This window comes from Amblyomma maculatum, chromosome 6 (assembly GCF_055883805.1).
Source record: "Amblyomma maculatum isolate TAMU_Amacu chromosome 6, ASM5588380v1, whole genome shotgun sequence".
Classification (NCBI taxonomy): Eukaryota; Metazoa; Arthropoda; class Arachnida; order Ixodida; family Ixodidae; genus Amblyomma; species Amblyomma maculatum.
In genome coordinates, this window is record NC_139349.1 from 105,152,085 (window position 1) to 105,178,403 (window position 26,319).

The window sequence follows — 26,319 nt, forward strand, 5'->3', positions numbered from 1 at the left end:
GGTGACTGCGGACTGTACAAGTGACATACATTTCGCGTCTAGGACTTGAAACAGATCAGTTCTCAAGTAACACGAAAACTGCATTCCTCAGTTAGGTCACTATACTTAACACGATTTATTGAATAAGCAAACTTTCCAGGGTAAACAACCGAAGTTTCGATCGACCGGCTGCTGTAAGGATTACGTAACAGCTTTCACTTCAGGTAATGATGCCTTTAGTGTGCATGTTTTATACCTCTAACGACTGCGTGGGCGCATTTATTCGTCCATGTACAATCGTTTATATACAAGTATGAACTGTGTGAGAGCCACTCAGAACGAAATGTTCGAAGCCTATATTCAAACTCTTATCCGACATTTTAAAGGGCAACTCCGGAGGTTTTTTTACATTCGAATATTCCAGTAAAAGTTTTACTATATTTTCTCTCCGTGCTGACGCATTCTACAAAATTTGGGCGCCGTGCGATAATCCATTCGCGCGCAACACGACTGTAAAATATGCCGTTTTCATGGCTTAATTTGAGACAATATCTGCGGGCAACATTGTCTTTCTGACGTCACAAACATTATATCGGCGTAACTGTTCACTTCCCGCGTGATTATGAAATTGTGAGGATTATATTGAGTTACCTCAGACTTTTTATGCAGCGCGTCATGATTTCCATACTTCATTTCCGCCATCTAACGCACGCACAAGTGTTTTCTAATACTGAGTGTGACGTCACCATTTCGTCAAATGGGACGTCGTTTCTGGCCGCGAAAGCATGCAGTTTTGGTTTCGATTTCCTGTTTTTCCTTTTTAAAATACTTCTAATTAGAATTTCGAAAAACGGTTTTTTGTGTTGGAGTCAGGACGTGCCGAGGAACGTAATTCAATCAAAAACACATAATGTTGAAAAAACCGCCGGAGTTGCCCGTTAACTTCCCGGGCATGGCATGGCTTGGCCTGTGAATTAAGCCTGTGTTGGTATAGCGCATTCCTTCCGACCGAAGTTTTCCCTTTCCATCGACGTTACATTAATGTGAATGCTTTTGTCGCGTCCACCTGTGCTGCATACTCCTGGCACTATCTAAGGCCTTTGACCCAATAAATGATTTATTACGCTGCCAAATGGGAGCTGCAACTCCGAATGCTATGCGTGGCCGTTCGGCCACATGCGGTCTGCCGATATGATGCAAGCGCTCAAAATATTCCCAGATTCTGATTCGCCTTTTAGGAGAGGGAACGTGCGCGGACGTGGAGATATCACACAGTTGGAAAGTAGCCAATCAGAGCTCTATTACTAACAGCAAATCAGTTGATGAAAGCAATTTCAATTTGTATAGAAAATAGAAAATATCGGATTTGGAAACACTGCCATCATCAAGCGCTTTTCCAATCGCATCGAGCAATAGCCTGAACTCCATCACGGTTTTATTCGGCGATTACGGAATAATTTCAAATTCTAGAGCTGAGCTACTGTGCCTATAAAGCTTGACACATTCGAGCACTTGAATTTCGTTCAGTTATCGAAGAACAACATCTGCTTCTATTTCGGGATTTTACCGTTATAGTTATAAATATTTCGGCCTCTACATCTCCATTTCGACTCAGAAGTTCGAGAGTTGTATAAACTACTGAACCATGAACTGGAGGGCTAGTTGGTCTGATATCTTCAAGTGGTGCAGCGCAACGACACGAAGCCTGTGCACATGTGAGAACTTAAGTTCAAATTTCACGTACGCTATAGTATGGTTATGGTCTGAAATTATACTGACGGATAAAAAAAAAAAGCAATATACCTTGGTTCTAATGCATTCGCATGCATATGTTCAGAAATGATTTTTTGTCTCCGCCAGTGTACGCGTACGTTATGCGAACCCTTCCATTACACTGACATTGTGAGTTAATCTGCTGAATGTGTTGACCTCAAGGTGTAATTGAAGCCTCACTCGGGGTTCATTCATCGTTAAATCGGAAAGAGGTCTGAACATCACATTGCATGGCCCTATATATAAAGCTCATTTCCAGGAACTTGTAAAAGGCGCAGACCACTATGTAGCCGAAAAGGGATCAAGCCAGATTAAATTTGGGGTGAATTTTTAGCTTGGCATTGCGGCATATATATACGCGTCCGCAACTGCATTACGCGATTTACTAATCACGCTACTTTTGCAGATGAAATTGCACGCGGGATGTGTAACAGGCATATTTAGAAGAGCATTAATTGACGGAATGGTGACGAGTTTTTTTTTTTGTTTGTTTTTTGTTTTTCTGTCTTGTGCGGTCTCCGCGTAATTTATATACAGTCGTGCCTCGTTAATACGACCCCCGTTAATATGGACGACTCGAATTATGGACTGTTTTTCTGGGGACCAAACTTTTTTCTGCATTTACGTCTCGTTAATATGGAAACTCGCTGTCTGGACAATAAGCAAGGAGAAAATGCACAGATACCATTATGGTCCATGCATTTTTGTCGCGTTAAAATGGAAAGTCATGAAAACCAAATCGCTACACTGCTTCAAAAATAATTTCTCTTCTAGATTTTGTTGACAGACACCACATGAACGCAGTGCCAATGACTGATTGATTGCCCCATTGGCTTGTGGTTTCATATTTTACACTGCGCAGTCGATGCACGCTATGATTTTTTGTACTGCACGAATTCACTTGAACAAAACTGACAATATATGTTGCGCCTTCTAGAAAGTTGGATTCAGCATCTTTCAGCCAACTGAATGGTGATACGTAGCAGGGATTCGTGGGAGATGAAAAGTTGATGCCAAGTAATTTATTAATGAAACGCCATCAAAAACAATATGCAATTGCATCATACTTTCAATTGCATTGCATTTTAAGCATTACGGTGACTCGGATTATGTTATTGTAGCTCCTGATGCCAACTTCGCTGGCCTACATTAGGCTCTAAAGTCGACCTTATCCTTAGCGTTTATTTATTTATTTATTTATCTTTTTCAGAAAAAAAAAATCGATTCGTTAATTATTACGGTCGATTCCCTTTATGGGCAGATTCTGCGAAAACCAAGGTGTCCATATTAACGAGACACTATTGTATAGGCAAACTCAGACAACAGAAAAAAAAAATCACAAAGCTTAATTCAAACCAGTTTAGAATCGTTTCCATTTACTTATCTGTATCCGTCTCTGGTCACATATATAAAGAAAGAAGTATATACCGCCTCCCTTAGTAACGCGCCAACCATGCATTCATATTTTTATCACTCAAAAGATAACACCTTGTCCTATAACTTCATAATAAAGAAACCGTTTTTTTAAAGTACATTTCACAGGGGAAGGTCCGTTTAAAGACGTCATAATAATAAGCAAAAATACGCCAGTCGCGCTCTCCTCGACAGGTGAAAACAAACAGGGTCATTAGACCGTTTATTAAAAACGTGTCCATATATACTGCAGCTGCCGCGCACGTAACGGATGATCGCGTACCGTGTACAGCTTCAAGGGAAGCCGATAAGGCCATCATGGGAAAGGACATTGTATAAGGCTCGTTAAAAAGAAACAGAAAAGTGCGCGCGTCTCTGTGTGTGTGTGGGGGGGGGGGGGGGGGAGGGGGGGGTTATATAGCGTTAGCCTAAGGCCGTGGAACTCATATGTTGCATGAGCGCGATCGCTCGAGCGATACAAGGAGGAAGGAACGAGGGATTATGAGAAACGCTTAACGTAATGCGGCTATAGAAGCCGTCAGGGGGTCGCGTGAAAGACGGTGCTCATTTTCAACGCAGGGCTATTTGTACGCTTTGTCCAAGGTCAGAATAGAAAACTAAACTTACACAATGCCAACAAAGCATGCATAGTAAGAAAAAAAAAAATAGGTCGCCTCTTGTTTTATTCTTTGAAACTTTAAGCAGCGCGTTTACTGAAGCACGAGTTGTAATAAAGCAACGGTGACAAATCTGCTACGGCGTGAAGCAGCGGTATTCAATAAAGCCGTGCTCAGCCGCTCGTGACGTATTAATATCAGAACGAATTCAATGCAGATGAGGGACCCACATGCCGCACGAGGCCCCGCGGTGACTCTTGTTCCGTCCGCGAGCACCTTAACGGCAAAACGAGGTATTGGAACTGGGCTATCGTGAGTGACTTAACGAATGCTTTCTTGCATTGCAAATCAGCCATTGTACATATGCTCGTATACATATGCGTGTGCGTGTGTTTTAGACGCTGATGTGTTCGTTGCATTGATTGCGCCCGGGGGGCATCTATAGGGATTCCTGTTGGCATTCGGGAGTGAGGCATGTATACTTCCCGTTGCGTTTCGAAATGACGTCCCTATTGGTCATCGTTCCTCGATGAAATAATGCAGTGTAAAAAAAGAAAAAAGAAAAGAACTGAATGGAGGATAGTCGCTCTTTCTTTCTAAAACGAGAAAGCTACTTGTTTCGATACCGTATTCTGCTGCAGTATATACGCCCATATAGAGCATTGTTCCAATGCTCCCGTCCCGCGCTGATAAATCATCAGTAGTCTGGCCTTGATCGTCCTTTGTGCACCATTGACGACGCACAGGCGTCGTCAGCATGATTGAGCGATATCGTTGCAAGGTCCGACGGGGAGGTGCGCTAAGTTAATGGAGAAGGTGCGACAAAGAAGCGTTCTGTTTTGAGGGTTCAGATGCCCCATAAATTATAGGGCTGCAACGAAAAAAGGCGCAGAACAGAGACGCAATGAGATAAAATCATTTAACGAGGATAATTGGCTTCCTGTCGCTATTTTATATCTATATGGTTTCATTGCCTTGTGGCGGGTTGGTCATATTCCCTTCATACTGAGATGCAGTTCCCACACTCGTGAATATATTCTTGTTATTTTGGATGGTTAGAGTTCACCCGTACAAATTACCACTCCGCAAGAAATAGAAACGTGAAATGGAAACGCCCACCGTCTCACGTGACATTAAATGCCTCGTATGCTATTGTCTTCTGCGAAAGGGTCGAGATTACTGCATCACGCGCTCAGCGGCACTCATCTGTGGCACGAGGTTCTTTATCATGTCGGGTTATCGGTAGGCAAGAACCATTCACGTAATGCGAATTATATCGTTTCGTCGTCTATTTCGCTGAAATATGCGTCTATAATTTGCACCGAATGTGAATGCGTTCGTCAGCGCTTGCTGGTGCTAACTAATAGCATTACACCATGTGAACCGAAAAGGAGACGTTGTGAGATTGTGTATGAAATGAAAACATCGTGGAACAATAGGGTACGATGTTTTTCTAATGCACAGTGTATACTTATATATATGTTTATGTTTGCTTTCTCTCTGACGTATAAGGCAAGTTCGCGTTTGAACCCACCGCTATGCCGTCGCTTGACGAGCTTGAGCTTCGCAAATCTGCATTGATGCTCTGATTGTGCTTTGATTCATGCGTGCGGTCGGCTTTAAAAGTTCACAGGATGCGAATGGGGGGAAAAACAAAAACGAATTCGATGCTCTCACGCAAACCAATCGCCCTAATAGTGGGTTTAGTTGGTGGGGGAAGAGGAGGGGAGGGGTGACAAGCAGTGCCACAGCATTTTCCCCGTGAATATACGTCCCATAGATTTTTGCTACCGGCTACAAAAAAAAAAAAAAAAAAAAAAAAAAAAGAAGAAAAAGAGAAAAAAAAAAACCTCTTGAGTGTGTATACATTGCAATATAAGTAATGCGACTATCCTGGAGATGTGCGCCCAAATTGGAATCGCATTATGAGGGCCACGTTCTTTCGCCTGGGGCCACGTGTGCTTTGATACGTTTGCAACTTCTGACAGCTTGCTGTCGCCATCGCGCTGACACATCTTTATCATCAGCATCGGCGTAAGCCCAACGAATGTGTCCACTGACCGAAAGACTCTTCTAAAAAACAGTTTACATCGTTTCTTACTCTATTCCGAAACTTTGACACACACACACACACACACACACACACACACACACACACACACACACACACACACACACACACACACACACACACACACACACACACACACACACACACACACACACACACACACACACACACACACACACACACACACACACACACACACACACACACACACACACACACACACACACACACACACACACACACACACACACACACACACACACACACACACACACACACACACACACACACACACACACACACACACACACACACACACACACACACACACACACACACACACACACACACACACACACACACACACACACACACACACACACACACACACACACACACACACACACACACACACACACACACACACACACACACACACACACACACACACACACACACACACACACACACACACACACACACACACACACACACACACACACACACACACACACACACACACACACACACAGAGTGCGCCTGAAGCTACGTCTTGTTTAAAAAGTTAAAATCGATATGCTAATAGGTCAAGTGTATTCCGCGAATAAAATGAAAACGCGTGGTGGGGATGCGGTGGTGGCTACGTGGTTCGGGTTTTGTTTTCTGCTCTTTCTTCGATGGTCACAATTTCGTTACGTATAAATGTATAAGTTTCGAACACCGACGAAATTGTCTGAAAAACAGGGAGCACCGGGGAAAGTACGCATGCCTCGCGGTTGTTCTCCGTTGTCGAAATATTTATTCATTACGTATGGGACACTCTCCTTCACACACATAACAGTTACTGTTTCGATCGTTGAGTCCAACATGGCGCATCTTTACTCACATACGCAGTAAGAGGAAATCAGTCGGTTTCCCGTTCGCCCAACGATTACTTGTACTGATGATTTAGGTACTCATGAGCTGGTACAGGGCGACATGGGTTATAAAAGGACGCCGTATAGTGGATAGCTCCGGATTTCTATCGACCACCTAGAAATCTTTAACCAAGAACTTTGACCCGTGCCAGGTGCAGACGTTGAGGGCATTAACTGAGCCACCACAGCGTGGTGTACTGAAGAAAATAAATTCTAATTTGTTATCGCACAATAAGCTACCGAAGCCACTACAGATCATAGACTGATTGCTAGCCGCCCTCTATAAACGAGGAAATAGAGCACTGGCGTCGCAACTGACATTTACATGGGCTAACCGCGTAACGGAACGGTGGATGTACGTCAAGTTGCGCTGGCATTTTTGCGTTTGCTAAGCTAGCATGTCCATGTTGGTCCAGATATATTGCTTCTCAAAACAATGACAAACGACGAAAACTCGCTCATTATGGTTTCTACATGTACTAACCATGCCATGGATGACGGCAGTATACCATGTTGAGCACTATAGAAACATGAAAAGGTTCACTGAGGTAACGTTATAATTCTCTCGAATGGTTTTATTCCGGATAGCTTGAATGGCGGAAATTTATCGGTAATAGCCGCTGGCGAGTCACTAGCAACCGAGCTATTGAGAGAGGATTTGTGCAAGCATATTCATATGAGTCCCAATAGCTGGTCAGCCAGGCAACAAGCATATATTCCATGCGTGATTAATATAAAGCGGATGCTAATACGTATATATCTCGATATCGCCGCGATGGCAAAAAGTGAGCTAGCAAAAGCATAAGCGCTGCTCATACAGGGCTTTTGTTCAACGGAACAGCAGGCGGAGGCGAATTCATTGTGCTGTTCGGTGAAGCAAACCTTTCATCACATACATCGTACGTGGATGATCACGAAACTATATACTGAACATTCATGCTTTCTTTCACACAAATATGTGCTAATGATTTATCCTTTCTTTTTTTTCTCCGTTGGCACCTCAATGAAATACTCGTCATCCATGAATCACGGACCGCATACTTTCTTGAATTATTTCGAAAATTCCAGATCAGTAACTTCTTCCAGATGAGTAACTATATACTTTTGTTATTTTGTTGCCGCAAGTAACTTTATATCGGAATAAATCTTGATTAACCTATAAGACCTGAATTTCGGCTTTATGCTGGCAGCAACGACCGTCGCTGCTCGTCTTTCACAGCTGATATGTTTGCATGCAATGACAGCGAAAAAATTTGCCTTGACGGCAACAGGCGTATCATACGTACGCGACTAAAGATTATGGCACAAATAGTGCTCTTTTGTGTGCATTGTGCATATTATAAGCGCCATAGATATGTATGCGTGGATTGTATCGCCAGCCTTTCAAATCTCTCGAAGGTTAGATACGCATGCGTGTATTTTTCTCACTGCGTGAAAGCGATCGTTAGCGCAGTGTATAGTTTCCATAACCTGCCGGAGAAGCGGCTAGGTCTTTGCCATCTAACGCATGATGTGCACACTTCCACAACTGGCTTGAGCAAATACCACTTCAATGCAATTAAGCCCCTATATAACAAGCTATGTAATGGCTTCAACCAGAGGGACGATCATCGTGTCGCCATTCAAGCCGCTCACTGGCTCTGTTCCCCATCCCTCTCTTTCGAAGATCTCGGGAAGTCGTCGCGGTTCTCCACTACTGCACAACCCGCAATTCGCTCCACTGGCTTCACTTCGAGAGCGACTGGGAGTCTCGCAAGGGCCCTGATTAATTCCGCGAGACCCGATGCAGTCACCGGGTGTATCATGCGCAGCCGTCCCCCGACTTGATTAATCGAGCGCTCCGAACGCCTCGGGCCTGTGTAAAGGAAGAGACGACGCGAGCACAGGGAACGGCGGAAGGGGGGGGGGGGGGGGGGGGCAACAGAAAACGGTCTCGGATGTATCCCCCCCCCCCCACCTCCCCCGCAAACTGCGACCTCCTCCCGAGTCTAGCGACAGAATTAGTCGCAAGGTGGAGCTGCCCGCGGCCCGCTCAGCGCATCTCTAAGAGGCCATAAAGAACCTCCTGCTGGCACTTAGTACAAGCGCGCTGGCACGCGTCGTTTCTTCCTCCTGTCCGCCCCCCCTTGCAACCTCCCTAGACTGGAGGAGCGGTGGGGGCCCGCGCTAAAAGTGTTGCGGCTCGGGAGCCTGAGGCGAGGGGCTGGAACCCGCCGCAGATGCCGCTCCTAATGGGAGCCCATAATTCCTGGCACGTCTGCTGCGGCCGAAAGGATTGAGCTCGCTGGATTCCCGTTCCTCTCTTTCTCGACGCCCGGAGCCCTGCCTGCGGCTGTGGCGCGTCTAAGAGCGGGCGATAAGTGGGCTCGCTTGATTTGGCTTGTTTTCCCGCGCGTGGCCAGCTCGGCTCGTTATTCGCGGATGGTCGTGACATGAGGTGCGTGCGCGCCAGTTTTGCGTAGGTACGACGTGCAGGCGTCGGGCTGTGAGAGGCCCGCCCAGGCTGGTGGAGACTCTCGCTCAACACGCCCTGGCTTTCATCCCCCTGTCGTTCAGTGGCGACTGCTTTGGTGCCGGCTGCACGTGTATATATATTAGGCGAGTACTATACCGCCGCGTCGTGCTTTCAGCTAGGAAAGGGTTGAACACTAAACGCTCTGTATACATTTTGCATGAAGAGACAACCAGGTGGTAGACTTGGAGCTCCGGCGGCTAAGTTATTATTAGAAAGGGCCGAGGAATTCGCTGACTGTTAACCAGTTACTTGTTACGCAGAACGCTTGCATCCTTTCTAATGGAGGTATAGTAAATGTAGAAGTGATTAACTGGTTTACTATTTTAAGAAGAGCGGAAACTCGTTGCAAATGAGAAAATGGTCAGAACGAAATTTCGCTGCTGGTGAGACTACTCCGCGGGATCCTAAGATAAGTTACCATTAAGATCTGAGTGAGTTATAAGTGTATTTAAATTCACCTTCTCGCGCACTTGGGGCACATCAAACGACACGAGAGGCACACTAACTCAGAACATGCTCGAAACCCGCGCATGCATTAACTTGAAAAGCTGCAGTGCTATGACAGCATGACACCGAAGAGGACACAGCTCTTACTCAAACCTGCAACTGGGTGGCTTATTCAGAGGCCTGAGAAGCACGCAGAAAACCAATTGACACCAGCCAGCCATGTGCAAAACTTCACGAGGAAAAACGTTCATATGAGTATAAAGCGCTGTGTCTCCCCTCCTGAATCGTCATTTGATAGCACTTCAGGTTTTTCACTATGAATATGCATATCGCTCAATTATCTACACTCAATACTTCTTTGAGAAATGTCATTACCAGCGTTTCAAGGTAGCACCTGACCGCTCAATATTATTTTCCTTTCAACGGGGGTGATGTAGTCCAAAGTCTTGAAACGAGATTTCACGTGGGGTGAGTTCGATTCGAAAAATCACCACAGTTGCAAAACGATCATTTGTCTTCAAGGTGTCTTATCCGCGGTTGTTTTATGCTCGTAATTTCGCTATTTCCGAGTTGCACGCAAAGCGATATACAACGTCCTGTTACAACGGCACTCCAGTGCTTGCTGAGCGGTTGGCCATCGAACTCAGTGATGGAAATTGTTTGGTGCGGCGTACAATGATTTTCAATAACTTCTGCACTGGGTGGGCTTCGATGCAATTAATCTTAGGAAATGACCACTACTACGCCAAAGGACATTGAGTGCTGCTTCGAGCTGACCATAAATAAACAAAACAGCTGGACTTAAATACTCGTATTAAACAATGAACTTTGGTGTCCAAATTAATTTTATTAGGCAATATGACACCTCACCAGACTGCTAGACGAGAAGAAACCGAAACCTTATTCGTTGGGAGCAGTGTGGATGCTTTCAGACCATTTTCGTCCCCTTGTGCGTTCTGCAGCTACGTCGAGCAGCAGTTTGTGCGTACTTGCTGTCTGAGGACTGTGTCGGACTACACTGCACTTGAAAACCTCTTCCGAACAATTCTGTATTGAAAATTTAGTTCTTATGTCAATAACATGCCATTTCGCTTTCTGACTGCTTCGGTCCAAGTGTCCTTGCTGAAAGCAACTTTCCCGTCGATGGATGGATTAGATGGGTTATAGGAGCGTTCCGTTTGAAACGGGATTGTGGCAGTTTCCACCATGCTTGGCTCCTTTTCTTCTTTTTTTTTTTCGTACATCTTCAATGCTGTTATAAATACCTCAACTATTTCGCCATTTTAGTTATTAAATTTTTATTTCTACACTTACGACATCTGTCTGCTTTGCAGCCACCAATCTGCTAATTGAGTTTTGCTAAATTACACTACAGCCTCATTCAGCATCACTATCGCATTCGAGTATAAGATGCTCAGTTGGTTCTGCGCTCTACACGTGTCATCTTCTTGGTTAAACTCCTTTTCGTAGCTGCGTGCTCTATGGCATCCAGCTCTAGTTTCAAAACGTATAAGGCACAGCTGAGTTATCAAGGAACGATTCTTTTGTAATCTGCGCTTTCCAGTTGCGATAAATTTCTACATCTGCTTCTTTTCCACAGAATTTATCCAAATTTTGCCATTTATGTCTTCTACCCTGTTTGCAACGCCTAATGCCATCTGTCGGATCGCATGCACAATTCTCAATGACTATATATAAACTGGTCGCGGGACAGCACAGTGCGTGACTAGGCTTCGATAACTTCGACGGTTTTTGATTGTAAGGACAGCCAAGTTGCTGGCGTGACCGAGGTGTTCTGTATTTTATGACAGGACAGAGTTATTCGTTTCCACATTTAATAGGGCAATAATTTCTGGAAATAGGTTACTCATATCAGCCGAATCGTGCGCACCATTATCTCCGCGGTGTCGGTTCAGCTGTAGACTCATGATCTGGTGAGCCATTATCTATTGATCGTGGCTCACCTGCTCTTGATTTATTATATATATGTGCCACTTCAAGACTGACTTTTTCTCGCCATCTTTGCAGCTCTGGAGCGCGTGTCGGGGCACTTCGCGGAATATCACAAGAATAACTTTCAACTCTGACTTTTTTTTTTTTTTTTTTGCATCCCAGCGTTGCCTGTTATACATATATCTAAACATTTTCAGACCAGATGTCAAACTGCATCATGTAAAACGACAGCGCCGTGGCGATCGTCGAATGGCTATAAACATGTAATCAAGCGGGGTAACCTATGGTAACCTATGCCCCCCCCCCCCCCCCCCCTCCCTTCATTATTGAATGTAACGGATGGTGGTTGGCAGTCGCGTGGCCTAGTCTGAAGTATTTTTCGTTCTTCAGTGTTTACTATTAGTAACGAATAATTGGCTAACTTTTTATTATTGGCTTGAGGGACAAAGTGCCAACTGAGAAGCTGTATTAAGCGTCTTCAAACAGATGGTTGCAGTGTTTGCACCAAGCGACCACATTCGCAACTTTATTTATGGGCCTTAAAAGAAAGCTGTCACGTGACCAGTTGCTGGTAAACGTACCGCGCCAAATGAACACGCAAAGCCCCCCAGGGGATGACGTAACCACCCGAAAATCGTATTGAAGCGCTCAAGCAGCACAACTCTCACATGGGAGCTTTTTGTTCTACCGGTAAACTTCAAAGGCTTGTAGAAGAAAAAAGCCCCTTTACGTAAACAACACCTTGGTGTTAAATTTTCACTCGGCTGTCTTTCAAAGATTGTCAACAACTGCTGAATCCTGCCTTCTTCCTAAAGCCAGTGATTAAAAAGTTTGCTAATTACGCTTTAAAATAATTAACTTTGGATAGCGGGAAGAGGGCTCCAGGCTATGTCAGGCCACCCTCTACAGCCCGAAATGTGTTTAACAGACCTATAGGACACTTTTCCTACAAGCTCCATTACACATATATATCATATATAGCTGCATGTAGTACTAGAGTGTACATAACCGCCCGCTACACCAGTTACGAGTTTGCACGCATTATTTCGAGGTACAGAAATAGCCCATCCTATTTTGAAATAATCTGATTGGTTCATTTTTCACAACGTTGCGGAAGGCAGACAGAGCCTGTGCATAGGCAGGCCTGCAGGTATGCTGTGTCTCACGACTTCTAAGCGTGCTGGGAAAGCTACAAGTCAGGGAAGCGGCTTTTACAATGAAGTCTTCGCGGGCATGCTCGAGAGCCAGCCGCATCAGTGCGTTTCTGCACCCGATTTGCTGACTAGTGTATCCCCCCCCCCCCCCCCCCCCCCACACACACCCCGGCATGAATAATCTACTCAGGAGATGTATTTGCATGTCCATATTGGAAAAAGGAGAGAGAAAGAGCGCAAAATTTGCTTCTTGAAATAAACTCAGCAATTCTTCCCGAGTGAATAAGTGCTGCGCCGATTGGGAGATTCCATAGGGAAGAAATGTACTGTAGCGTTGTCCTGCGGCCCAGGTGCCTCGTATTCATCTTGCAGCGTACGAAGCATGCAAATCTGCAAACAATGCTTGCAGACATAACAAGCGATTTGTCTGCCTGACCGAGCAGGCAGCAATTTGTTCCCTATACACAGCCGCAAACTTTTGCTGTTGACTTTACTTTTTTTTTTCTATTATTATATGTCTCGTAAATATGCCACGAAATCCTTAACAGCGCATCAAGCGTATAACTGGCAAAACTGCTTATACATTTTCCTGGCCTTTTCTTACGGACGTGTGTGCTTGCCAATTATGTTTTTGTTTTGTTTTGTTTGCGTAGTTTGTTTCCAGCGCTTCCCCAAGGAGCCGCACATGATCCGTTGCTTCGCTTTTTCTATTTTTCTTTTACTTCTGCGAGCAAAGCTTGCACCGCCGCTGCAACCGCGTGCATCCAGTCGGCGTGCGTGCGTCTCGCGCCAAGCTCAGCTCGGCCACAAAGCTCGACGACCCGAGCGATGCGACCCCAGATCCTTCATTCCGTTGGTGTGATCCACAACCCAGAGGCTGGGGGGTCCGCATTCGCCGGGAAATCCATCTTTGCTGCGCGCACCGCAGCCTCCGAACCAGCTTCCCTTCCCCCGTCCTTGCGCCGCGAAGCCGCTAGAGCCAGCTTATCGAAGACGCGCCGGCCATTAGTCATGGCGCCGCGCCGTTCCTCGCGCCACATCCTAGAGGCTCCCATGGCTCGGCCGTCACAGCATGCAGCGCCGTCGCGGCATACGGCAACCTCGGAGCGCGCATCCCATAAGCTCCGCTTCGTTCTGCCTAGCCAATGGCAGCATGCGTCGGCGCACATGTGGCTTTCCTGTGTGTCCCTGCCCGCCTTCATCGAAGCCGTCCTCTCTCTATACCTATACATGTGGATGCCGTCAGGCCTATAACACCAGCACCCTGAACGTTGCGCAAATGCTATGTGTGTGGGCTGAAGAGCGAGATTTTTCAGAAGCCCTGAGCTGTCGTTTTCAAGTTCTTAACCCGCCGATCTGTTCATATGTGAAATAACAAATGTTGTGAATTGTTCCAAGTTGAGTGAAGACGTATCCGCACAGGCAGAAAAACACACGAACACAGTCCGCAGTTTTGTTTCTCGACCCCAGGCGCTGTATACTTCCTGTATGATCCCCTCACAGTGCAAAATCAAACAGAGGTTCGGCGACATTCTCGAAAGAGCGCAATGTTTGTCACCACCAGGTGATCGCAGGGATGAGGATCGGATCGACGAGGATCAGGGGATGCTGGCCGTGTATGGACTTCGTGAAGCTGTGTCACAGCTTTCGTAATAGGCGCAAACAATCCCTTGTAAAAACGGTCTATAGACTTTCTATAGACATTTTGTAGATTCTGCTTTCATAATTTAGGGTTATTTCTTTTTTCTATAAACACTCCATAGAGCAGAATTGGTTACAGCGATGCATTTCACTGCTTCGTTAATTATATGTTATACTTGAATTACTATGCACCAAAAGGAAAAAAAAGATAAATAACTTAGCATCGAAACCACATAGCTTGACAGTGTTGGAATTGGCAAGTTGCTCGCAAATTGACGTCAAGCCATGTGCCAACATGGGGATCCAATGGAGACCTTGCTGGTCGTTCTGATGATATTGTTAATTCTTGCCTAATGAGCTGTTACTTCATGTACACTTACTCAAGAGGCCCACAGTATACTAAATAGAATATAGTCATTGATTCGTCAACCAGAAAAACTTGCTTATTGCCTTCTCTTTCGTCCAGAAGCAGCAATTCAGCTATAGATCCTGTGTACTGAGAAACTGATACAACGTCTGCATGCAAATTTTGTTGCACATCCGTTTTTCTATCGGTAAACATTTCTCGTACGCGCGATATCGTGACTATACGTCGACCTCGAGTTACCGCGGTGCATCCGGATGTTGGTCCGGGAGGAAGCTGCCCGGCCAAATATGGCACGAGTACCTTGACGTTGAACCCCGAAGTCAAGGGCACGTACGTGAATTGAACCCACGGCGCGTGCACGCGGTATAGTGGCGTGGCCGGGCACATTGGGCGGATATATTACGGAAGGTTCGTATATACCCGCTGTGTCCTCATGACTGTACACTGTATGGCCCCCGTTTCCGGCCATGCAGCATAGTGAATACTTCACAAGAGCTTATGTAGAAGGCACGGAAGCGTGATTCCGCACTCCCGCATGAAGAAAGCATGCACAGCCTGCGTCGATGCTTATATCCCCGGGGCGATGCACGTGTTTACCTCGTTCGGTGCGCCATTGTACTGCAACTTGTATTCGTGTTCATGTCGTCATAAGTATGGCTATTCTATACGTGGCAACAAGCCACTGGAGCGAATGTTTGCTTGGCTCCAAACTAAACGTGGAGCAATCATATTCGCTCAGTTCCAGCCTGTAACCACTGACAGGTTTTTAGCGAAGCGATCAAATTCACGAACAAGGGACGCCGAGAGAAAAGAAAAAACGTGTAATTTCTCAGAGGTTCTGCTTTAGATACTTCCGGAACTGGGCCCTCTTTTACCAGCTTAGGCTTTCAGTGAAGCAGTTGCGCAAATGGAAATGGGTTAGGTCGCGCTGGTGTATACGTCCAGGTATACAGCCGGAATTCAAAGCTGATATTGTCTATAATCAGTCGCATTTCTTGCTGCTAGTCGAGACACTCGACGACGATGAAATCACACTGATCCTATTACTTATGCTTGAGAATGTATTTACGCTTTTTGGTATCATGGCATGTCCGCAAGTAGGCGCACTGCGAAATCGCGACCTTTTCTAAGAGTTTGCTAGAACGAGAGCTGGAATTTATTCTTTTCAGGGAAATTTATCACCTTTCATATCTCAACTAGGTAACGTTTTCTCGCTCGCGAATGAGCGCTGTAAATATATTTCAAAATCTGGTTTAGTAGCACGCCTTTCTATACCTGCTCGTGAAGGTTTTGTCAGCCGAAAAAAGGTGATTTTTGTTACTTGCGTTGTCTTTCCAGGTGCAATTTCGAAAAAAAAAAAAAAGAAGAAAGATCAGCTGATTTTTTCAGCATTCATTTGCAAAATCCCGATGCTTCGATGCAATAATTTCTGACTGTCGGGACCAGTTGTGAGAAATTTCGAAAATTGTAAAACTGTGTTTTACGTTGAAAGTCTGACGGATTAGGATTTCTTGAAGTCCGCAGTGGCAGTTAATTTTTGAGCGGAAAGTATTTATTGTCTCAAGAGATACTATGCGCAGCACTAGGAAGAGTTTTAATTTTAGACCGCAGTATAGTGTATTCGCGTAACGAAGGATATTTTGACAATAGTTCCGCACAAAAACTGTTCATAGCTTAGTAAATTTGTTTCTGACGCGCAAAAATTATGTACATGCCGTATAACTTCTCAGTGTTTTGTGTAGGAATGAATGCTAGGTGCCGCCAGACGAGAAATGTCTCATTTGCCCCACGTCTCATTTTACCCCACCTTACCCTATACTCGCTTTTTGATGGGCACAGCATATTTGTTTTGCGAGCAAGACGCTGACAGACCCATCTCTAAATAAAAATTAATCTTAAAACAGCTTTTTTACTTTTCAGATTTATCGTAATAATGCTGAGACATCAGCACTGAATAATTTCTAATGCAGCTTAATCGCATTTCACAAGAAGAGAACAGAAATTTATTTTCAAGCAAAAATTTTGCACTACGGGTTGCATGTCTAAACTTAGTGCCAATTAAACGCGTAGGAACTGAACGAGGCAATGCAGTCGTGCGCATAGAAAGAGCGTAATTAGTCACCATTACGAAACAAAGTTGACTAAAGTAGCCGTCAGAATTATGCGATTGGAAGACCTTCGTGTCACAAGTGAAGCAATGTTTCGCCGAATACTTATCGGCTGAAGAACGAACTACTTTGAATTAATTAAGGGGAACTCAGGGCAACGTCTCGCGATATATGTTCCATGTAAAAACTAATTCCTCGGTTCTTTTTGGCTGTGCTCACGCTCGTAGGTTTGCAGAAAAAGAATTTATCACTGAGAAAACTGAATTTGTAAATATTCCCACAAGTTAAACTCGTAAGGTTCTCACGAAAAACACTGATAAAATGGTATATAGACTTTGTTGCCATTATTTGTATGTATTATTGCTATTATAATTGCTTTTGTCTATATACACAATAGATTATCCGCGGACTAATGTATATAGTCCTCTTCGTTTCCGTTCATCTACAAGAAACCTATATGTACACTGCCCGTAAATCTATAACAGGTTTCATTTCATTTTGTCTATAGACAGCCTGTAAATATATCCATGATAATCTTAAATCGATCTTTGGGCAGTCTATGTATAAAGATAAGTCTAAGAAGAGTGTATGACCATAAATATATAGGTAGTCCATAGACCTTTGTACAGAAGTCTGTGGCAGCGTATGGACTATCAAGAAATTGTAAGTAAAGGACGAGCTGTCGTTGTTTTCAAGGGAATTTGGGCATGGCGTTTAGGCTCAAGTCTCAGCGGAAAAAAATATCTGTTAGAACTAAGTGGCCGACTGAGCAACAGGACAGCATCGAAACAGTGTATACAATATCTCGAAGAATTTCCTGCCGGTAATAAGACGTTCTCTTGTCATTTCCATCAAGAGCATGCTGTGTTAAGCCCAAGATCGAGGGATAAAGCTGGCTGGATTTCGGGAGGAAGGAGTTGAGCCCCTTTTGGCCCCCCATTGAATACGTTCGGGAATGTAGTAAACAGTTTTAGATACGAAAACAGAAAAGGCAGAGCGATTTTAAGAACCTAGACTTTGCGTATTTAATTACGTGGTCAGGTGGGAGATCTTATACGCCGGTAACTCCTGTTTCAGCACAGAGCTTGCCAATGCTCCTTAATAAAGTTACAGCTCCCCATTTTAGCGATTATGTTATCCCCCTGATTCTACTTGTATATCAATCTGCCTCTTTAATTGAAGTCCTCCTCTTTACGCGCCTTATCAATTCTTCAATGCTATACAACCCGATATATATACTGGGTGTCCCTGTTGTGCGTCCTCCTCTTACTCATAGATGCAGCAGGGTCCCTGTTGTGTGTCCTCCACATGGGCGACCTAACCTCGGCCCCGTTCTCTTCTCCGCGCAGTGCCAAAGCACGAGTACGGCGGCTTCGCGGGAGGCGGCGGCGCCGGCGGGCAGTGCGGGCCCAACGGCACGGGCCGCACCAACTTCACCACCAAGCAGCTGACGGAGCTGGAGAAGGAGTTCCACTTCAACAAGTACCTGACGCGAGCGCGGCGCATCGAGATCGCCACCGCGCTGCAGCTGAACGAGACGCAGGTGAAGATCTGGTTCCAGAACCGCCGCATGAAGCAGAAGAAGCGCATGAAGGAGGGCCTCATCCCGCCCGAGTCCTCGCCGTCCGACGGCGCGCCCGTGCTGTCTCCGGGGGGCAAGCTGTCGCCGCCGTCGCCCCAGCAGAAGGACAGCCAGTGAGGAGCCTCAGCGTGCGGCCCAAGCTGCCTGCATGCGGCGACCACCTGGGCCAGTGTCTCTTCCACGCAGCTGTGCGGGCCACGCGTTTCTCCCGGACCCCACCGGGGCGCTCCACCACCCGCCCACGAAGCCCAGGTTGCACTGCCAGTGCAGTTACAGTGCAGCTCCGGTGTACTCCCGGTGTAGCTGTTGTGTCGTTCGAGTGCAGCCTCGATGCACGTGCGGTGTAGCTCCGGCGTATCCCAGGTGTAGCTCTGGCTCCGCGTCGTTGTAACACCAGTGCAGCTACTCGCTCGCAACTTCAACCACGGCGAACTTGGTTCCCAATCCCAACCTTCGAAAACGAAACTAACACCCAGCTGGAAAGAAAAAAAAAAATTACTTCTGAAAAATGATCCTAAGTGCTACCTTCAGAACTTTTTTTTTTTTTTTTTTTCTCGCGAAATCTTGTCTTTGACCGCCCATACGACGTACTCGTGAAGTTTGTCAGACCACCCTCCCTTTGAAAAAAGTGCGTCGTGGTTTTTGTACTGCAGGGCTTGAAAAACGTGACAGCACATTTGATGGATCCGTCGTGCCATGCCATCACCGATTACGGCGTCCGGCATAGACAGCGTCCTATAGCTCAGTAATCTAGCACAGTAGCAGACAATGGAAAAGAAGCCTTAATTCTTTGCACTTACCATCGAGTCAACTGCCTCGATGAAAATTAATGAGCTTTAACGAGCGACGATTTAATAGCCGTGCTTCATTACAGCAACTATTGCGGCTACCAAGAGCGGAAAGCGCGAACGAGATGGCAGAGAGAAGGAAGGCTGCAGTCATACACGATATAAAAAAAAAAAACAAGCAAAAATGCAAATAAATAACAAGAGAGGAGAAAACGCTCGTCCCCTGTGGGCGAAGCAGCCCTGACGCCCCGCCCGAGTTTCATCGCTTCTTTATTTTTGCCAGTGGACCAGTTTGATCTCAGAGGCCCGCATCCAATCGCTCCTGACAGCCGTCTCTTGTGGGTGACTCGCGTGGGCACATACAGAGGAGGAGGCGGGCTTCCGACACGCAACGACCGGGCGCCCTCCAAACGCGGGGGCCCCGCACAAGGATGCGGCGGCGGCCAAAAACTAAACAAAAACGAAACAGCTCTTGTCTAAGAAACTGCAGATGCTGTCACGACTCAACGTCGCGTTGGTTGTTAACTGCCAAGAGAGACCAGGTCGTTCCGTATACGAGTGAGTGACTATCCGAAATATGATGAAACCCCGAATTTCCATGCACACACGGTGACACACGTAGCCTTTAGTGGGTAGGCATGCAGGCAGCGTAGCCGCAGACCTTGGGCACCCAGTAGACTACTTACATACACCTTTCCGCAGTGAGGGCAAAAAAGAAAAATAAGCGTTTCACTCTATGGCTGGGTGTTGAATATGAACGTAAGAAGCTTGGGTTAACGCGAGTGCAGTTGGCCGCCATGACGCACCTACTGCATAACGCTGTCGTGTTTCGTTCTAATCTTCCGTTCGCAGATGTGATTTCATGGAGTTTCTTTTTCTTTTTTTTTTTTCTGCGCGAGAAAGCTCACTGGTTCAGATTGTCATAAAAAAACGCCACAACGGGCACTGTCTTTGCCGACTTATGGCTGAGGTTTACTGAGGAATGTGTCTTGCACAGCCACACCATTCCTCGTCACATTTCTTGCACCGAAACAGTCCTCGATCACGCAAGCGTTTCTACTCGTGTCCACAGCTTCTTACAGCTCATAAAAAAAATTCGTCTCGTGGAGGGGAAACTATATGGGCGTCCAGCGACAGCTTCCGTCGATGTGCTACTCTCAAACGCGCACGAGCCAAACATTATTCTATACGAAACTGTCGCTTCGCGCTCGTAAAGTTCCAGTTCGCCAGCAAGATATAAGACAGAGTGAAAGCAAAGGGCAGTCAGTGCGAGCGTGGTGGTGGTGCGCCCTGCCGCGAAGGCCGTCTGCACAGCGTCCCCACGAACCGGCCAGTGTTGCGTCTTCGAGGGAAAAACACAGGAGGAGAAGAAGCGACCGAGGAAGGCAAACCAGCCCGAAGAAGAAGACGGCGATGCTCCCGACGGAGCAGCCGCAATTTCGCTCATCAAAGTGCAATGTCCCGCCTCCTCTTCCTCTTCCTCCTCCTCCGTTCGTCAGCACCATCCCGAGGATGAGGGAGGGAAACGGAGGATAGAGAGAGAGAGAGAAAAACTGTTTCGTGTACTCCCTTTCTCACCACTTGTGCGCATCCCCCATCCCTCTGTTTCCTCGTCCTCCAAATCCACGTGGGACAATGACGAAGCGCCGGCGATGAATTAAAAAAAGAAAACAACGGCACACCCACGGAGCGCGACGAACTGTCGTCCCCCCTTGTGTTGTTGCAGTGTTTCCGCCGAGCGCACACGCACAGACTTACCAGTGATGAAGAAAACGCGTGTACGCGTACTGTGATCCATTCGAACATTCTTTTCGCATGCAAACTGCTGCGTCTTACGATGTTCTTCGATGTCTGTTCTGAACTTTGCTTGTTTTTTTTTCTTGTCTTTTTTTTTCAAGATCTATTTCTGCTCTGTTTCTTTTTCAGCCGGGACCATCCTGCTTTCTTTTACTCTTTCTGCTATGTGTGGCCCGGCCGCCGTTATTCAGGAAGTGAAGTGCTTTTATTTCTCAAGACGGGGCGATACGGCGAACCCTTGTACATTGCGCCAGATTTCTGTGACACTTTTTAACTTTATTTTTGTGCCTGTATTCTACCATGCACATAGGGAGAGACAGAACCAGTGTCTTCTATACAGTGTCTATATTATATATATATAAACTCGACGGCGCTTATGTCGACGTCGCTTTCAACAGGGTATCTACATTCACCGCGCGAGGTTTTGGAGTTGCGGATCGGCGGCCAGTACACACAATTTGGGGGCTCTGCCAGGTCCTTCGGATTTTGGGTGTGAGCTACTATACACCGTGTTTTGATCACAAGCAGGCTAAGTTATCCCAGTGTATAAGTGAGGACATTGGCGACGGATTGCTGATATTACAAGTCACAAACATTATTTTCTACCCGGATCTGCAACTTCGTGATGAGAGTTGAAGTGTTGAGATGATTGCGGGCACTGATGCTACGCGGACGAAAATCAGTACGCACTTTCGCAAGATCTGGCGATTCGCGTAAAGACAGCCACATTTCCACACCCTCCTCCGTGTGTCCTGCTTGATATAGTTTTCGTAACGCGGGTACTAAGCCGTTTCCCTCTTTTTATACCCGCCAAGCAACGCAAAAACGTGCAAAAAAGACAGTGGAGAGAAAAGTGTCTTAAATGCTGGTAATACAGCGCATACCTCTCCGACCACTACAGCTACAGTGTGCGGCAATATGTCTTGGGAGAGAGTATGAACGCCTTTTTAGCGACACAATTGGTCATCAATCAGAGCGTACACTGGCTGAAGAGATATTATAGCCTAAGGCTCAAGAAACTTAAGTTCGAGGTATAGTTCTTAAATGGGTACTTAAATCCGTCGGTGCCTATCGATATGGCGCCTTCTAGAATGCCGCGCGGTCTACTTCCCGTGTATGTGATTGAAGCAAATGTTCTGTGCATTCCTGCTGTTTCGTTTAGTCATCGTTTATGCACCTAGCAGCTGGTTCTGTGCAGTTGTAATTGTGAAGACTGAACATCTTCAGACAGCCTGGGGTCCATGGCTGTTTATGGCAAAACTTGAATTTAGCATCGATACCCGACCAGGCAACACTGTCAGCATCCACGGCACATCAGGAGGCTGTTGTGCATGTAGCAGTTGACACCTGTGCTTTGTGCCACGCTTTAAGGAGCGCCTGTCTACCGCAAGGTGTCCACTCAAGCTGCTTGTAGGTAGATTTATAAAGCAAGACGTTTTATTCATAGAACACTGCATGCCTGTTAACGGTATACTTGCGCTACTTACGAATCTCTATATTTTCTAAAGCACTTTTATACTGACAGCTGAGGATTACCTGCCCCTGTAATTCGATGACTTTATTTGTTCCCGAAGTAGGCCAGTGCGTGCAGCGTGGTGTTATCTAAAAAAAAAAAAAAAAAAAAAAAAAACAAACAAACAAAAAACAAAACGAAATCACAAGTTGTGCTCCACCTAATGCAGTGCCTGAAGGTGCGATAAAATCTACATTTCCAATGTGTGAATGTGGAAACAGTGTTTCGTTCAAAAGCATAGCATGTCATCATTGTTGTGGTCACTGAGACCTGGTATTCCATTTCCGGGCGACAGCGAGCAGTATAGTATGGGCGTAAATTTTCATTCAGCCGAAAAGAGTATACTGAGAGCAAAGCACTGTAACATTTCCGTGCCGGCACAAGCGTACTTATCACATGTAGCTGTCATCTCCTTTTATATAATCGATGCCTTAATTATGAGTGAGCTAAAGAAAGCCCTTCGGAGCTCCGTGTTTGGATTCAGCTTGTCCAGTAAAAAAAAATGTGTTGGTCGTCACCAAATTCGTGGGATCTAAAATATTCTGCGCAGTGACCGGTATATCGTTTTATTCAGGCACTTCGGCAGCTTTTACTTGTTTTATAAACCGTCTGAACATAAACCTTCGTTTAGGTCACGCTATCTAAGTGCTTTGAAATATCTTGATCGGAGAAACCATATTTGTGACTTCTAATGGGTAATATATATACATAGATATGCTAATGCAGCAAAATACCGTACATGACGAAGTTTTCTTTTATTTCTCTTTTTATGTGCTTCGATGTTTCGGTATGCTGCACACATCCTAGCTGGCCACCTTCCAGGTGTAGATGAGCTTTAAGCCGACCACAATAAATGCTCGCGTGAACTAGTTATCGTTACATCGCTTGCGTAGAGTCAGTCGTTTGCAAAATGCGGCACATTTTATAATTTCTCATTGCCGTAACGCAATTCGGGTGGTCCGACACAGCGTACTATCACAAATGAAAAGACTAGCTTTTGCACCTGCAGCTCTCGAACACGTACGCCCCACACGCCTCACAAGGAACTGGGTCTATTGTCTCTCCGATAAACCTGCTCATTAATTAACCACACGAGACTGCTAATAGTACAGCATAGTCCGGCAATATTCACAGCGATACATGCACTTTTCTATGGAGAATCTAATCCGCGTTGGAGGCAAGCTTTTCGAGAATTCCGAAACGCTGTCACTGTTTAAACTTTACAAGTGTACCCGGACATAAAGAGGTGAAAACACATTCTGCCTTGTTAAAGGCGCACAAATGTAAAACGGTGTACAGCTCGGCCCGAAGGGGCAATGGCACGATGATGTTTCTTCGGGGGGCGCTGCGCGATTTGACAGAACGCCACTCACGAGTGTTTGTTTGACTGCTCAGTGTAAATAGGGGCTTTGTGCGACCCGATCGCATCTCAGTGCCCATGCTTTGATAAGCCTCCCTGAAACGCGAAGGCTGAAGGGTGACGACGACGACAATGTAACGCGCGGCGTTCGACAAAGGCGCCTTCTACAAGCGCAACAGCTGGATATGTACAGGTATGCAGGACAAAACGAATCGGAGAAATCAGGGTCGTGGAGCATCGCAGAGGCCGTTTTTTTTTTTTTTAGCTTCTTTTTCTTCTAGATGCTCCACTTTAGAGATATAAATAAAGGAGTCTATAAATATATACATTATACATATATGAACTTTCCCCGAATTATGTACAGGTTTTATGACGTCTTATGTACAGTTTCTACACGCCTTCTATAGCCTCGTGAGACTCCGGGGAGGCTGAGTCGTTCGTGCAGTTCTCTCTTGTGTTTCTTTTGTTCTTTTTCTTGTTTTTCTTCACAGACGGCATCAGCCTTTACCGAGGGCCCACTGTTTGAACAGGGTATCTGAATACAGGCCTTAAGTCCTCGTCGTGTCTAAAGTGACTTTGTGACATTTCAAGATGATGATGGGAAGAACGCCTAAACTTTAGTTTTTTTTTTTTTTTTTGTTGCTCGTTTCATGTTTTTAATGCGCACCAGGGCGTGTTCTGATGTACAAACAAGCCTTAGGGCGCTCTCTTAAAAGAAGTTGGGCAGCATGTGCGAAGGAAAATTCGAATGCGACGTGAGGACACTGTTGTTTCGCCATATATGCCTCTCTATCTCTACACCATCTGTAGTTTTTTTTTTTTTTTTTTATTATTCTTCGTTTTCTGTTCAACTACTTTCCGCTCACAGCCTGTCCAGTGCACTTTCTCGTTTTAACTTATTGTGTTTTTGCGAGGAGGCGTTTTTGTTCTGTAAACGACTGAATAAAAAAAAAAAGATGAGAGTCAGAAATATAAGTGTGTTGTGCACGTGTTCCTGGAGCGTCGAGACAGCAACACTGTGCTCTGCACATGTCTTTGCTGTCTCTGCTATCGAAGTGTCCTTTACTTCTATATTTTGTTGTCGAAGAAACTGCCTGAGCAAAGTAATGAATGCATAATGAGTTGTCGATAATCGCGCCATCTCCGAACACGAAGACCAAAAGCAGATCGTACTCTGTAAACAGCAGCAACCATACACGGTAAAATTACTTTTGAAAAAGAATTAAATTACATTACTAATTACTTTTTTGATAACAGCAGCACTACACAGTAATGCTCAAGCCGCGGTGGCTCACGCCATGGACCCTCGCCCAATCCTCCCTAGCCCGTGGTGACGAGTGTAACCAGGCACCACTGTGCCCTAGCCGACACAACAGGGAGTGCCACTGCGCCGCGCTCCCAACTAGTTTTCAACTCAAGCCTTCTTGCACCATCTCTCTCTTCGGCATTCCCTTGACGCCTTGTATCCTGCTGCTTGGAGAATGACCATGATACGCACGAGGTCTCAGACGCACTGTTCTGCTCAATTCTGCCTCCTTTTGCTGATCTGTTACGCTGGCTTCGGCTTGTCGCACGTCGTTGCTGCTTTCCCGGCACTCTGCTTTGTTGTCTATTGAAGGAGTAGTGGGGCACTTTAGTAAAAGTAATTTCGAAAGGAATTAATTACTTTTGCCGCGAAATTACTACCAAAAAGTAATTCATTGCATTACTAAATTGCCAACCCAAAAAAGTAATCCATTACATTACAAATTACCGAAAAAAGTACCTAAATTACAGTAATTTCATTACTGTTATTCAATTACTGCCATGTCTGGCAGAAACAGCAGCAAAAAAAAAAAAAAAAAAAGAAAATGCGGGCAGCCACATAACGCTGTCTTCGCTGCCGAAAATCGCAGGGCGTCAAAGATCCTGAAGCATCACGCATGTTTTGGTCGTACTGAAAACACGTGTGAAAAGTACTAAGTCATCTTACTGCGCACGTGTAAAGACCCTTGGCTAGGCAGTTGTACCTTGAGCATAGTGTTCTATAGGCACAGCATATACTACTCGCAATGTTTATAATTCGCCGAACGTTTTCTTTTTTCTGCGATGGGACTATATATATATATATATAGTCCCATCGCAGAAAAAAGAAAATCTTCTGTCTAGAAGTATGCACGCGTATGTATGTCGCCTCATATAAATGCATTCTTCCAGGAAGCACTGCGAATGCCTAAGCCTAGCTTAGCGAGCTGTCTCAACGTATGAGTGGTTCATAATAGGAGTGCGTGTGAACAAAAAGAACACTTTTTTTAATTTATTTCCGTGCATTGTGATAATGGAGT

The 26,319-nt window shown here is 45.6% G+C and overlaps 1 protein-coding gene across 5 annotated transcripts in view; it reads left to right on the forward strand.

Moving 5' to 3' along the window:
* lab (labial) overlaps window positions 1-24,259 on the forward strand; it is a 74,009-nt gene extending 49,750 nt beyond the window's left edge. For all 5 annotated transcript variants that reach the window (XM_084607221.1, XM_084607219.1, XM_084607220.1 and 2 more), the window contains one exon: window positions 18,305-24,259. In XM_084607221.1, coding sequence (XP_084463347.1) covers window positions 18,305-18,654 — 350 coding nt within the window. In that variant the 3' untranslated portion in view covers window positions 18,655-24,259. The remainder of the gene's footprint in view (window positions 1-18,304) is intronic.
* Window positions 24,260-26,319: the final 2,060 nt, after the last annotated feature.